A 15080-nucleotide genomic window follows, 5' to 3' on the forward strand; every position below is an offset into this window, starting at 1 on the left:
TTTATACACCTCTATCAGATCACCTCGCCGGTGCCTAGTCTCCAGACACTGTAATTTGCAAAACTTAAGCCTTTCTTCGTAAGAGCACCCCTTTGTTCCATTCACTAATCTTGTTGCCCTTCTCTGTACTCGTTCCAGCAGCTCTACATCCTTCTTGGAATGAGGCCTCCAGACCTATATACAGTACTCAAGGTGTGGCCTGACCATTGCCTTATACAAGGGAATAATCACCTTATCCCTGCTAGAAAAATTCCTGTATATCATTGATAAGACACCATGAGCTACTCTTGCCGCCCGTCTGCACTGCTCAGAGAACTTCATATTTGCCTACACAATTACCCCCAGGTCCTTTTCATTCTCTACCACTGTCAGTGTAGTACCACAGAGTTGATACGTTGCTCTGGGGTTGCTGTTTCCCATATGTAGTACTTTACATTTGTCAATGTTAAACTTCATTTGCCACCTCTCAGCCCATCTGCTCAACCTTTCCAGATCCTGTTGCAGCAGCATAGCGTCAATAGTGTCCTTAACAACCTGCCAACCTTTGTATCGTCTGCAAACTTGGACATTAAGCTTGATATACCATCATCAATATCATTTATAAATACAGAAAACAACAATGGACCCAACACTGAACCCTGAGGAACTCCACTAATAACATTAGTCCACGATGAGCAGTGTCCATTGATTACCACTCTCTGTCTTCTCCCCCTCAACCATCTCTTTATCCATAGCAGCAATTTGCCTCCAATGCCACACTGCTCCAATTTGGGCAGCAGTCTTCCATGTGCAACAGTATCAAAAGTTTTTCTAAGATCCAAATATATAATATCAAAGTTATTCCCTGCATCCAGTTCTTTTGTGACTGCATCATAGTATCCAATCAAATTGGTCAGGCAAGACTTCCCCTTAACAAAACCATGCTGTGTCTGAGCTATAACTGAAGTCTTGTCTAGATGATCCTGCAGTGCTTCTTTAACCAGTGCCTCCATTAATGTTCCTGGAACAGAAGTTAAACTCGCAGGTCTATAATTACTTGTGTCAGCCTTTGATTCTCCTTTGTGAATTGGGGTCACATTTGAAATACTGACATTTGAATTATCTGGAAAAAAATACAAGCTCTCAATGGGAAATTTTTACCGCTGCAATCTCCAATAATACAATGGAATGGGCAGGACTTCTCTTCCTCTACTGATATTGCAAATGCTTTTGCAGAATATTTCTATAATATTTCCACTTCTTCCTCTTATATGACATCCTTTCAATTCATTAAAACTAATGAACATCATAAATTGAATATTTCAACTAGGCTCTCACTTCCATATAGTCAGCCTTTTACTCTAGCTGAGCTCAAAGGATCTTTGATCAAATCTCCAAATAGTGCAGCAGGACCAGACGGCATTCACTAGAGAGTGCTGATGCATCTATGTAAAGCCGATCTATGCATATTATTACTCTTCTATATCTTCCCAGAAAATACATATCCTCTGTCATTCCTATATTTGTGCTATACCAAAACGTGTTTGGGCAAAATCTTTGAAAGGATGGTGCATAAGAGGCTCACCTGGATTCTGGACTCCCAAAATCTTCTTTCTGATCACCAATATGGCTTCCGCAAAACCAGGTCTAACCTAGATTTACTAGTTACACAATCGAAACCAGCATACATGAAGCCTTTGTCATGAGACAGCATCTAGTGATGATCAACCTAGATATTCAGAAAGCATTTGATACCACTTGGCATCATGGTATTATTAAAGACCTGCATCAGTTAGGGTGTGAGGCTGTCCTCCTCAAATAATTCAGAACTTTTTAAGGTTATGCACCTTTCAAGTTCGATATCGAAACGTGCTCTCATCATCTCATGTTCAAGAAAAAGGTGTCCCACAGGGCCCCATCCTGATTGCTACCCTATTTGCGATTTGGGTCAATAACATTACAAAATCTCCCAAAAACTATTGAAGTATACATGTATGCAAATGAACTCACCATATCCTGCCAAGCACAAAGTATGAGCACTATCGAAAGACAGTTGCAAATTGCTCTTGCCAGAATAGAATTCTGGACATTACGAAATGAACACCATCTTGCGGAACAGAAATCAACTTCTGTGAACTACAGTCACTTCATCCTGATCCTGAGCTAAAGATAAATAATGTGCCAATCCCCCTTCTCACACTGTCCATTTTCTTGGCCTGATATTAGATAGGAAACTGAACTTTTGAGCACATGTGACCTATCTTCACTATCTGTTTGAAGAAATTGAATATCCTCTGGTGTGTGTCATCCATGTCATGAGGCACTGTTAGATATACCCTGATCCATCTTTATAGAGGTCTCATCAGGTCTTGCCTGGACTATGGCTCTCAAGTTTCTCTAGGGCTTTCAGAACTTCTCCAGTTCAGAGCCTTTATATTGAAGCCCACTAACCTCCCTTACATCTTCGGAAGTAAACATTACTTCTCTTATATGCTGCAAAAATCTGCAGTCTTCCTTCTCATCATAATTGGAGTTGCCTGTACAATACCAAATGGGAGTCCTTTTGCAATAGTAAACTAAATGAAAACTGACCTGCTCCACTTAGACTTAAAGAACTAGTTCAATCATGGAATATAGAAATGGGCAATATATTTCAGGACCTGACACATCCTGATCCACTGTGGACAAATATTACTGCAATTTACGATGACTATTTCCAACAGTGGGGAAAGAACACCTTGTCTCCCTCCAATATTATACAGTTACATGAAGATTACTCTGCTTCTAACTCACAGGCCTGTAAAATCTATACAGATGGGTGAAAAACCGAGACCCAAGTAGGTGCTGCGGCAATCTTCCCTTCATTCACCACTTAGTTTCATTGCCAATAGAATGCAGTATCTTCACTGCTGAGCTTTATGCTATAAACTTGGCGCTGGATCAGATTATTGAACTTTTAATTACGCCTGCATTAATGCTGACTCGCTCAATGCTATCTCTACTCTAAGTACTAATACCAATTCCTCTCACCCTGTAATAAAACAAATATATTCTAAACTATATACTTGCAATGAGTTGAACCAAACTGTGATATTCTGCTGGATCCCAGGGCATTCTGGGATAGCAGGAAATGAAAGAGCAGACCTTGCAGCCAAGCAACCAGATACTACTATTTCACAGACTTTTCAATTTCCATATACCGATTACAAACATGTTATCCATAAAGCATGTTATAAGAGCTGGTCAACAATCTGGAGTGATTATCCAAGAAACAAATTTACCAAATAAAACCAGATCCAAAGCTGTGGCCTTCCAGTTTCTGGAAAAGCAGGCGTGAAGAAATAATTCTAGGATTATTTCTTCACGGGTTAAATAATTACAGTGCACATCACATCACATACAACTTGACTTTTCATCATTTATTAGTGGACTGACCTCACCTTTTTAATATCCTCTCAAAACACCTTTAAATCAAATACTAATGCACAGTCATCCTTAACATTATTGCAGATTCTTGGAGATGATCCTAATAAGAAAGAACTGTTTACCTTCTTAAATCATATTGGAATATATAATAAAATATAAGTTATTACAATAAAGTTAAAATATCATATTAACCATTAGAAAGACACACGATGGCCCTGGCAGCCTATGTTTCATTAAATTCCACAACAACAACAGTAAAAATTACTTTAAAAGGACCAACTCCAAAGTGGAGATTATTAAGGCAAACTGGGCAAGATACAAACAGCTGGCCATATTAGAATAGTAACAAGAGGTCAATTGACTGTGCAGTGAAATATGTAACTGACAAACTCCTCCAAGCTGCAAAATTAACAATATCAAAAACTTCATCAAAATTTCCCATACATCCAAAGCTGTGATAGAACGATGAATGTATCATAGCAAAACATGAGAAAATCAAGGCGTGGAATTTTTTCTGAAGATACCCTACCACAACCAACTTGATACAATTCAAAAAGGCAAGGGCAAATGTCAGACGCATTACTAAGATCAGTAAGAAAGAATCTTGGATCCATTTTACATCAATGATTACTATGAAAACAGACAGCTGGAAGCTTTTGGGACAAAATAAATAAAATAAACAAAAAATATCAAAGAATTTCTCCTCCTTTTATAAAATGGAACGGACAAGATATATCTAAGCCTGAAGTCATAATAAATGCTCTAGGCAGAACCTTTGATAAAATATCAAGTAGCAACTCCTATGAACCAGCTTTCCTAAAACTTAAAGCATATGCAGAAACACTTAAATTTAATTTCTGCACCAAAAGTAACGAACCATATAACAAACCATTCATTCTCAGAGAACTTCATAAAGCCATTTCACAGATGAAGCAAAGCGCAGACATGTCCAGATGAAATATTATACGTAATGGTGCAACAATTTGATGAGAAATCTTTGATATTGTTGCTACTCTTATATAACAGGATATATCTAGAAAACTCCTTTCTGAATCAGTGGCATCATGCAATAGTCTTAACCTTTCCAAAACCAGATAAATATTCCACAAACACGAATCACTATTGCCCCATAGCCTTCACTAGCTGCCTTGGTAAAATACTTGAAAAAATGGTAAGTACCCGACTGATGTGGTTCTTAGAAACCCATAACCTAAAACCATAACCTTAAAAACCATAAAATAACCATAACCTTAAAAACCCATAAACTAAACTCAGCTCAATGTGGTTTCATAAAAAACAGGTCCACTTTAGACTTAATGATAAAAGCAGAAAGCATTTTTTCATACGAAAACAGCACTTTGTAATGATATGTTTTGATATAGAAAAGGCGTACAACACATCTGGCAATATGGAATACTTAGGGACATTCATAACTTTGGAATGAGAAGACATCTCCCAATATATGTCCAAAATTTTTTATAACAATGAACTTTCCAAGTTAGGATATTAACCACACTATCCAAGATCTTTGTACAAGGAGTACCATAGGGATCAGTACTCAGTGCTACCCTGTTTGTATAAAAACAACTCAATAGCTAAACAAATACTGAATACTCTAGATGTAGCACTTTATGTAGACTATTTCATCATATTTTTGTCACTCGCAAAATATGCGAACAATAGAGAGCCAACTGCAATCAACAATTAATAAATTAATAGCATGGACCCAAAACAGTGGCTTTTGACTCTCTAAGCAAAAGACAGTAGGAATACACTTTTGTAGGAAAATAAACTTACACCCAGAACTAAAGCTAGGAGAACAACTAATCCCAATAACATCCAGCACAGTTTTTCTTGGATTAAGCCTTGATAAGAAACTGACCTTTTTAGATCATATAAAATGATTTAGAACAAACTGTCTAAGGAAATTAAATATTCTGAGAGTTATATCTGCAATAAAGTGGGGAGCAGACAGGTACATTTTGTTACATCTATATAGAACCCTGATAAGATCCAGACTCCATTACGTAGCACTAGTTTACAGCTTTGCAAGACCAAGTGTCTTAAGATGGTTAGATCCTGTACGCCATAACGCACTATGCATAGCCCTAGGAGCATATCGTAGTCTAGTTAGGCCTCCATAGCCGAGTGGTCATGAGCAGGAGTATAATAGCACATGCTCTTTGAGTAGACCACAGTTTAAGCCCTTGACTGCTAAATACGGTCGATCTGCCAGCCTGCACTGGCAGATCGACTGGACAACAAGGAGCATATTATTCTTCTCCAGTTCAAAGTCTCTATGCTGAAGCTATGAACCACCACTCCATCTCAGAAGACAAGTACTACTTTTATCTTATGCAGCGCTAAAATAAAGTGCATTCCAAATCATGCGGTGTGCAAAACATTATATACACTAATATGCGAAAATATGTACAGAATACATCCAACAGCAAACATACGCATTAAGGAGCTACTTCCAATTTGTTTTCTAGATTTCAACAAACTAGCTTGCATACATAACACACCAAGACCTTGGGATACAATATCACTATTCTGTGTTGCCTACTTCCATAAGTAGGGAAGGCACCTCGATGAGCAGGAGCAGCAGTGCGTAGCAAACACTTCTTGATTAGACCAGGGTTCGAGCCCGTGACCACCAAATACGGAGGATGCGGAAAGGTCAGGGAATGACCACTGCATATCCCTGGAGCAATATGGCCTTAGTTGCTAATGCTCCTAAAAACCAAAATAACAAACAATAACAATAAGTGGGGAAGACATTCCCTACCAGGAAACAGCTTTCAACAACTGCATGCCGCCTATCTGGAAAAACATCCACACTATAAGCAAATATATATAGAATATATACAAATATATACGGATCAAAAACTAACACAAAAGTAGGCACAACCACAGTTTTCTGTGATACTACAATAACCAAAGTTCTCCCAACAGAATGTAGCATTTTTACAGCTGAACTGCAAGCAGTAAGTTAGCAACAGACCATATATGGCACCAAAAATTACCCCATAGTCTGATCTTCACAGACTCCCTCAGTGTAATGCAAGCAATACAGTGTGATCCAAAGAATCTCCATCCAACTCTAAGACAAATTCATGTTACCCTAAGCAAACTGCTTAAAAGAAAACAAACTGTTACCTTTTTATGGATTCCTGGACAAGTGGGAATTAGAGGGAATGAACAAATTGACCATGCAGCAACAGGATCTACAACCACCAAAGTACCATATACAGACTACAGATATAGTATCAAAGTGAACAGCAAGGAACAGTGGCAAAAAATATGGAACAAGCAACGTTATAATAAACTTTTAAATTTCAAATTAAACCAGTTTTAAAATAGTGGAAAACCAGTGAAAGAGACGTCTGAAAAGAAGAAGTAACCCTTGCCAGGTTATACATATCTTTCTCATTCCTATCTACTTAGAGTTGAAGAACCACCTCAGTGTAATGAATGCCATGAGTACAACAAGCAGTTAAACATTTGCTACTAGATTGTCCAGCCAAAGAAAAATAGCCGTTAAGTCTGTAACTAAAATACAAGATGCTCTTGCTTTGGAAAATATTTTAAGTGAAGAAAGTAATACAGTAATACCCCGACTTACGCGGTTCTTGATTTTTTCGTTTGGCTACACTGCTGCCTACTATCTTCAAGGTCATTTTTCATATGCTATCGATATACGGTGCGACGGCGGAGAGTGAGAGCGAAAGATGAACAAAATTCAACTTTGCTGCCGCATGAGCTGCACACATATACAAGAATTTGTAGTCCAACTGTCATATTTATATGTGTGTGTTCGAATTCGTGCTCAACTTTTGTCGGAAATTACATCGTTTTCACGAAGGAAAAAACTTTCCAGGCTTTAAGGTTTCCAAAGACCGATTGACAGTAATGGTTGGCAGGAATGCAGCTGGTGACTGCAAGTTAAAACCTCTCTTAATTTATCACTCCGAAAACCCAAGAGTTTTAAAAAATATATCCAAAATTAGCTTACCAGTGATTTGGAAGTCAAATCATAAAACTTGGGTGACAGCTTCCGTTTTTGAGGACTGGTTTGGTCACCACTTCATACCCGAAGTCGAACGTTATTGCAAGTCTAAACAGATTCCATTTAAAGTGATGCTTCTTATTGACAATGCACCTGGTCACCCTCTGCCATCCTAATTAATTTCGACCCATGTGTGAAAGTTGTGTTTTTTCCTCCAAACATGACCAGCTTGCTTCAACCGATGGACCAGGGAGTCATCAAACATTCAAGGCCTACTACACGAGGCGTTCGTTTGCACGTCTGAATGAAGCTATGAGACAAAAATAGTGAGATATCTGTTAAAGACTTTTGGAAACAATTCAATGTTTTAGATGCCGTAAGAATCATTGAAGAATCTTGGGATGAAATTCACAAAAAAACATTGAATGGTGTCTGGAAGAAAGTTTGTCCATTTTTTTAAAAAATGAGACGAAAACAACGCCAGAAACTGATCATGTCGCCCATGTGATAGAAGAAGTTGTTCTATCACATGAGCGACCCCCCCCCTCCTCGGACCGCTTTCGCTAGGTACTATCCATGGATGACTGTGAGCACCCCACCAGCTATGCTGTTTCAGATATGCTCTGACCCAGTTGTCTGGCCATTACAATTTGGCCTTTGTCAAATTGTTTGAATTTATGAAAAAATCCATTCGAAAATCGTTAATCTTGCCAGGCAATTAGATTTGGAAGTCAATGGTGATGATGTCAACGAGCTGTTGGATTCACATAGTTAGAAGCTGACAATGAATGAGCCCATAGAGATGTGCGGTTAGATTCACATAGTCAGAAGCTGACAATGAATGAGCTCATAGAGATGCATGAGCAAAACATCACTGAAGTATCCGACACTTCAAACCCAGTTCCACCAGAAAAGCACATGACAATTGCAAGCTTGACAGAAGGTCTCAGCTCAATTGAAAAGGGCTTAAAAATTTTAGAAAACATAGACTCCAATGAAGAATGCATTATAGCTACAAAGCAAGGAATAAAAAAATTATTAGCTTGCTACGAAGAAATTCTGCGTGAAAAAAAGGCGCTGTGTCGTCAGATGAATTTGTTAGATTTTATGAAGCCATCGACAGCGAAATAACTTTTTTACGTAACTAATTTATTTTTTTAATACATATTTTGTATTAATATGTATAAAGAATTGAAATTTTATTAAATATTTTTCTTCTAAACTAGTGTTTTTGTTAGTCCTTGGTCCCAATTAAACAAAATTTATATGTATTTATATGCAAAGTTGTACCCTGACTTACGCGAATTCGACTTAAGCGATTTTCGTCGGACCCACCTATCGCGTAACTTCGGGGTATTACTGTGTACAAGAAGTCTTTCACTACCTAAAATTAATAGGCTTTTATAATATAAATTTAAAAAAAAATACAATTGAACTTCATCTCCTCATAAATTCAGGCATTAATTTGAACTACAATTGCAAGAGACCAGACTAGGAAAAGCAAAACTATGAGAGGTGTATTATGGCCACAGCAGCCGATGCAACAACAACTATGATCAGGTCTCCCTGCAGGTGCCTAGTTTCCAGATGCTGCAATTTGCAAAACTAGTCTTTCTTTTTAAGAGTACCATTTTTTTTCCCTACCTAATCTTATTGCCCTTTTCTGCAACCATTCCAACAAATACACATTCCTTGTAAAATGAAGCTTTCAGACCCATATGTAGTATACTCAAGATATGGCCTAACCATTGCTTTATACAGTGGAATAATTAGCTCCATATCCCTGCCGACAAATTTTCTGTATATCATTGATGAAACCCCCCACGAGCTGTCCTAGCAGCCTATCTTCATTGCTCAGAGAACTTGACGTTGGACTGTACAATTATTCCCAAGTCTGTTTCATTCTCCATCACTTTGAGTGTGGTACCATCCAATTGGTACATTTTTCTGGGATTACTGTTGCCCCTATGCAGTACCTTGCATTTATCAATATGAAACCTCAATTGCCACTTCTCAGCCCATACTAACGAAAGTTCACAAAGCTTTCTGAAACTGTTTTGTCTCCTTTGCAGCTAATAATTTTAAGATTTGTAAGGTAAAATACAATAATATAAGAAGGGAAATGGAACAAAAAAAAAAAATACAAAGAAGGATTGTGTTTGCTGAAGTTCCATCTCTTCAGGAACCACGCCTCAGTGAACAAAAGAGATCCAAAGGGAATTTCAGTCTAAAACATGGTGTAAGGCTGGGTTTCCTTATAATCATAAGGTATTTTGCACAAAATATATTCAAATTCGAATATTCCTTGTGACATTAAAGATATTCTAATGTCTTATCTCCTCTGTAGAAATGAGACAATATAGCCTCAGAAAGCTTCACCTACTTTAGTGCCTATAAAAATATTCCTTCAAATTCAGTGCATTGTGGTTTTAAATTCATTCAATTCAAGTACATATGGAGAAGCAACCAGTTATGTAATTGTTGTGTGCGTGTGTGTGCACATGCTTTATGGACCTCATAGATGACTCCTTAAATTAAAAAAAAAAAAAAAATCTGTTTACATGTGATGTATAGTAAAAAATTTACTGTGAATATTTGAATGCATGATTACCTTATAAATTTTGTAAGGTATTTCACATTACAAATTTTGTGCAAAAAAATTTATTACTCTCTTTTTATTAGACAAAATCTTTATACTGCTGTAAGGTAAAACTTATTTTTTAGTTTCTAGTAAATATGTAACTTATCTAGTAGTAATTGTCATAGAAACCTTTTTTGACTTCTCAATACCATTTTAGGAAAGTGGTGAATGACAGTCTCCGTACTGATGTATGTCTTTTATATCCTCCTCATCAAATTGCCTTGGGTAAGTTGCCAAGTTCTTCAGATCAAAAGATACTTTTTTCTTAAATATTTTACAAATTTTACATATCCAAATTTTACAATTTAGTTTCAGAAAAAAAATTTTGCCACAGGATAACTGATATTTAATTAATCACTTTAGCACTTCATACCTGGAGCAGTACGGAAGTAATGCCTCCTAGTTTTTTCCTCAGATAATTTAATTCCTAAAACTGTGCCCTTTAAATCAATTAATCCATAATCATTAATGAACATGCTGTTATTTTTCCACAAAGTCACTATCATTTTTTATTTACTTCCGTCATTGCTGAGTCAGATGCTTTACTCCAATCCTGTGAAAGTCCTTACTCTTGCCCTGGAGGGCTTTGCAAACACTGTGTTTGAGCTGGTCATCGTCTGCAAAATGAGTTCCACAGACTTTCGGCAGGCCAAAGAGGTGATAGTCGGAAGGTGCAAGATCCGAGCTATGAGAGGGGTGAGGAAGAAGAGTGCACCCCAGTTTTGCAGTGGCCTCCATTGTGCACAGACTGGTGTGGAGTCATGGAGAAGAAGAACCTCATTAAGATTTTTGTCCGGTCAAACTCTATGGATGTGAGCTTTCAACTTTTTCAACGTTTCCACATATCAATCTGAGTTGTAGTGCCACTCTCCAAGAAGTCCATAAGCAAGACTCCATCTTTCTCCCAAAACACTATTGCTATGACTTTACCAAAAGGCTGTCTTTTGAACTTCTTGTGCGGCGAATTTTGATGGTGTCACTCCATTGACTATTTCTTCGTTTCAGGGTCATAATGGTTTCGTCACCTGTGATTATGCATGAAAGAAAAACCTCTCCTTCACTCTTGTAGTGCTGGAGAAGTTCCATACAGATGACTTTCTGGGCTTCTTTTTGCTCATGTGTCATAATTTTCAGGACTCACTGGGTGCAAACCCATGCTGTAGTCTAGTTCCTTTATAATGGTTATCACAGCAGTTTTCCCTATACATACTGCTTTGCATAATTCGCATGTTGTGATGCAGCAGTCCTCTTTGATCAGCACATCAATCTGGCTCTTGTTGTCACTGATGTTTCTTGTTGGCTGCTTCGGGGCTTGTCAACAATGTCACATTCCCTACTCTTAAAGTGTCTTTCCCAATGTATAACTGTACTCACATCTACAGTTTTGTCACCATAAATATTTTTGAGATGCTTATGGATTTTGGTAGGCAACACTTCTTTCACCACTCTTTGTTTGATACGTATATCTGTAACATCCACCACTTTCAACTATCCATGTGCTGCACTCACCGATCACAGCACCACTGAGTATGGTGAAACTAAACCACTCAGTGAAATGCGAAATGATTTACAGTGCATTTTGAAAGCAAAAAATTAGGAGGCTTTACTTTTGTACTGGTCCTCATAGTTAAGATTAGTATTAACGTATGCAAGTCCTAGAACACATCAAAAATTGAGAATTAGCTACTTGAACAAATTTAGATATCCTGTAAGTTCTTTTCCCTTAAATTAGGAGTCAGTTGCTATACCCTGTTTTGCTTCTATAGCACATTAATAAGATCCAAACTAAACTATGACATTTCACTGTACAATTCAGCAAACTAAGTTCTCTCCACAGATTAGACCCCATACCTTACATTGTTTTAGGGGCATACCAGATGTCACCAGTACCCAACTTATATGCTGAATCTTACAAAGTATCACTATCGGTTAGAAGACAATTAATGTTGTACATATTTAAAATAAAATGTCAAGACGCCCAACATATTGAATGCTATTTGTCTCATAGTGGGGGAAATGTCTCAAAAGTCTGCTCACTTACCTTTAGGTTAAATAAACATGGGCTTTAAATTAGACAGTATTACAACCTTATCAAAACTTTTCACCAAGGAAGGTAGCTTTGTTGAAATGTGATCTTCAGCTCCAAAAATAGAATAGCACATCCATACCTGGTACTTTACTTATGCAGGTACCCATGCATAAGTAAACTCCTTCATACTCCGAGGCTTTAGCCAACAAATGTCTTTTAGACTAAACTGTTGCACACCATCAGGCATCTCTCATATTGTGGAGTTATACTTCATAACTGGGTTGTCACTATTGCAACACCGGGGTACTTGCCCACTATCCAATGAGAAGCCAATAAGCTTCGAAATGGCACTGTTTGAGTGGTGGTACCTGCTGAGAATAAGTAACAGTAATCTTTTTCCATAGGTGAAGCGTTACTTATTTGTGGTAGTGCAATATCATAGCAACTTGTGTAGGTATTCACAACATGAGATATGATTAAAATGATGTATTAAAACTACCTTTGTTGTATACACCGATGAGCCAAAATATGACCATCTACCTAATGTGATGTTGGTCCTCCACGTGCAGCCAAAACAGCTCATACCCAGCGAGGCATGGACGCTACAAGATTTCTAAATGCGTTTTGTGGTATCTGGTACCAACATGTAACAAGCAGATCCATTAACTCCTATAAGGTCCATGGTTGAGACACCACAGATCGGAGTTACTGTTCCAACACAACCCACAGATACTCAATGGGATTGATGTCTGTGGAATTTGGAGGCCAGAGCAATACCTGGAAGTCTTCCTCATGTTCCATGAACCAGTCTCGAACAATCCGGGTGGTGGTGGTGTGGCATAGCACATTATCCTGCTGAAAGATGGCACCACTAGATGGGAAGATCGTTGCCATGAAAGGGTGTACCTGGTTAGCAATGATGTTTAGGTAGTTGGTAGACGTCAGAGTGCCCAGCACATGGATGACTGGACCCAGGGTATACCAGCAGAACATTGCCCGAAGCATGACACAGCTGCCACCGGCTTGTGTTCGTCCCATGGTGCATTTAGGTAGCATCACTTCCCCAGGTAAAAGATGTACGCGTACCCGGCCGTCCACTTGGTGCAACAGGAAACATGATTCATCGGACCAGATGACCTTCTTCCAATCACTCAGAGTTCATTTTCGATGCTCGCGTGCCCATTATAGACACTGTGCTGGTGAACCATGGTTAGCATGGGCACTCGGAGTGGCCTGTGGCTACGCAGCCCCATTTTTAGCAGGGTTTGATACATTGTGGAGTTATACTTCATAACTGGGTTGTCACTATTGCAACACCAGGGTACTTGCCCACTCACCAATGAGAAGCCAATAAGCTTCAAAACGGCACTGTCTGAGTGGTGGTATCTGCTGAGAATAAGTAACAGTAGTCTTTTTCCATAGGTGAAGCATTACTTATTCGTGGTAGTGCAATACCATAGCAAATTGTGTAGGTATTCACAACATGAGATATAATTAAAATGATGCATTAAAACTACCTTTGTTGTATACAAAGGTAGTCAGTGAGGTGGGTGACTCCTGTCACCAGCATTCCAATTACTGGCACGTCATGCCACAGTCTCCCTTCTGTTGCCACTTGCCATTCGGGAGAAGCCTTCACTCACATCGAACATCGATGAGCCGTGGTCGTTCAACACCTTGCCGGCAGTTCCTTCATGGGTTCCCCCTCCTCGGACCGCTTTCGCTAGGTACTATCCGTGGCTGACTGTGAGCACCCCACCAGCCGTGCTGTTTCAGATATGCTCTGACCCAGTTGTCTGGCCATTACAATTTGGCCTTTGTCAAACTTGCTTAAGTCCATTGCCTTTTCCATCTGAAGAACAAGAGTAACTCTGATTAACAGAGGCTCAGTATCAGGTGTTTTTTATACTGTGTCCTGACCCACGCACGTGCCGTAGTTCACCTGCAGTTGCTTTGATTTGCATAAAGACTCGCTGGTCATAATGTTTTGGCTCACCAGTGTAAATGATGTGTGTTCATTAACCCATGCATAAGTAAACTCCTTCATACTCTGAGGCTTTAGCCAACAAATGTCTTCTAGACTAAAGCAAGGATTAATCATAGCAAGATTCAGATAGGACATTACACACTACCTACCCAGTTCAGAAGAATATTCATAATGCAGCATGTGCAATTCTGTTAAAACAATTAAATATATTTTAACAGAATTCTCTAAACATATGAGAGAAACACCAGTTAAGTTTAACAATGCCACATTATATGAAACAGTCATATTTAGAACTATATTACAAGGTATAGGAGTATGTCTCCTTTTTTTTTTCTCTCTTAAACATCAGATTATAGCATCTTTATATAAACCAAGTAAAATGTGAAAGTGAATGAACTAAAAAAACAAAAAAAGCTAAGGAAGTGAAAATAGTTAACACAGAAAGAGGGTGGGGGAATGACCAAACATTTAAAAAAAAAAGTATGGATCATACTTGTTACCCTATAGTCACAGCTAATGTGCCATTAAACTCATGCTTGGCACACTTGGGAGTCTGCCAATGAGGCTAGTGGAAGCCAGAAATGTTCAAAGCTGCTAAGTGGACTTTTTTTATTTATTGATTAGAAATTATTGTTTTTGTATAACTCTTGATTTAAATTTATAGTGTAGTATTTTTTGTGATTTTCTGATTAATTTGGTGTATGTATTCTTTACTCGGCCTTGTAATTGCATAAAAACCACAGTCCACTTCTGCCGACATTGTATCGACAGTAGCATTTGAACCTGCCACAACTGTTTTTGTATCGATAAGCAGATACTGGAAGTTTGGAATTTTCTATGTAACTTGTAGCAGTTTAATCAGTATCAGCAGAGGATTATAAAGTATAGCTCTACTTACTGTTTTAATAATTCAACTTGTTACGTAGATTGTAACGTACAGCAGTAATATTGCTAGATCTTTTAGAATCGGTGATTTGGCATAGATAGCTAGCGCGAAGTTCTTACCACG

At 38.2% G+C, this 15080-nt stretch overlaps 1 protein-coding gene across 2 annotated transcripts in view; it reads left to right on the top strand.

Annotated features, from left to right (window-relative positions):
- Nucleotides 1-15080, top strand: part of CycC (cyclin C) — a 226468-nt gene that overhangs the window by 195427 nt on the left and 15961 nt on the right. For both annotated transcript variants that reach the window (XM_090386000.1, XM_090386009.1), the window contains exon 8: nucleotides 10213-10280. In XM_090386000.1, coding sequence (XP_090242126.1) covers nucleotides 10213-10280 — 68 coding nt within the window. The remainder of the gene's footprint in view (nucleotides 1-10212; nucleotides 10281-15080) is intronic.

This window comes from Mastigoproctus giganteus, chromosome 1 (genome assembly GCF_048544385.1).
Source record: "Mastigoproctus giganteus isolate SK-2022 chromosome 1, ASM4854438v1, whole genome shotgun sequence".
Classification (NCBI taxonomy): domain Eukaryota; kingdom Metazoa; phylum Arthropoda; class Arachnida; order Uropygi; family Thelyphonidae; genus Mastigoproctus; species Mastigoproctus giganteus.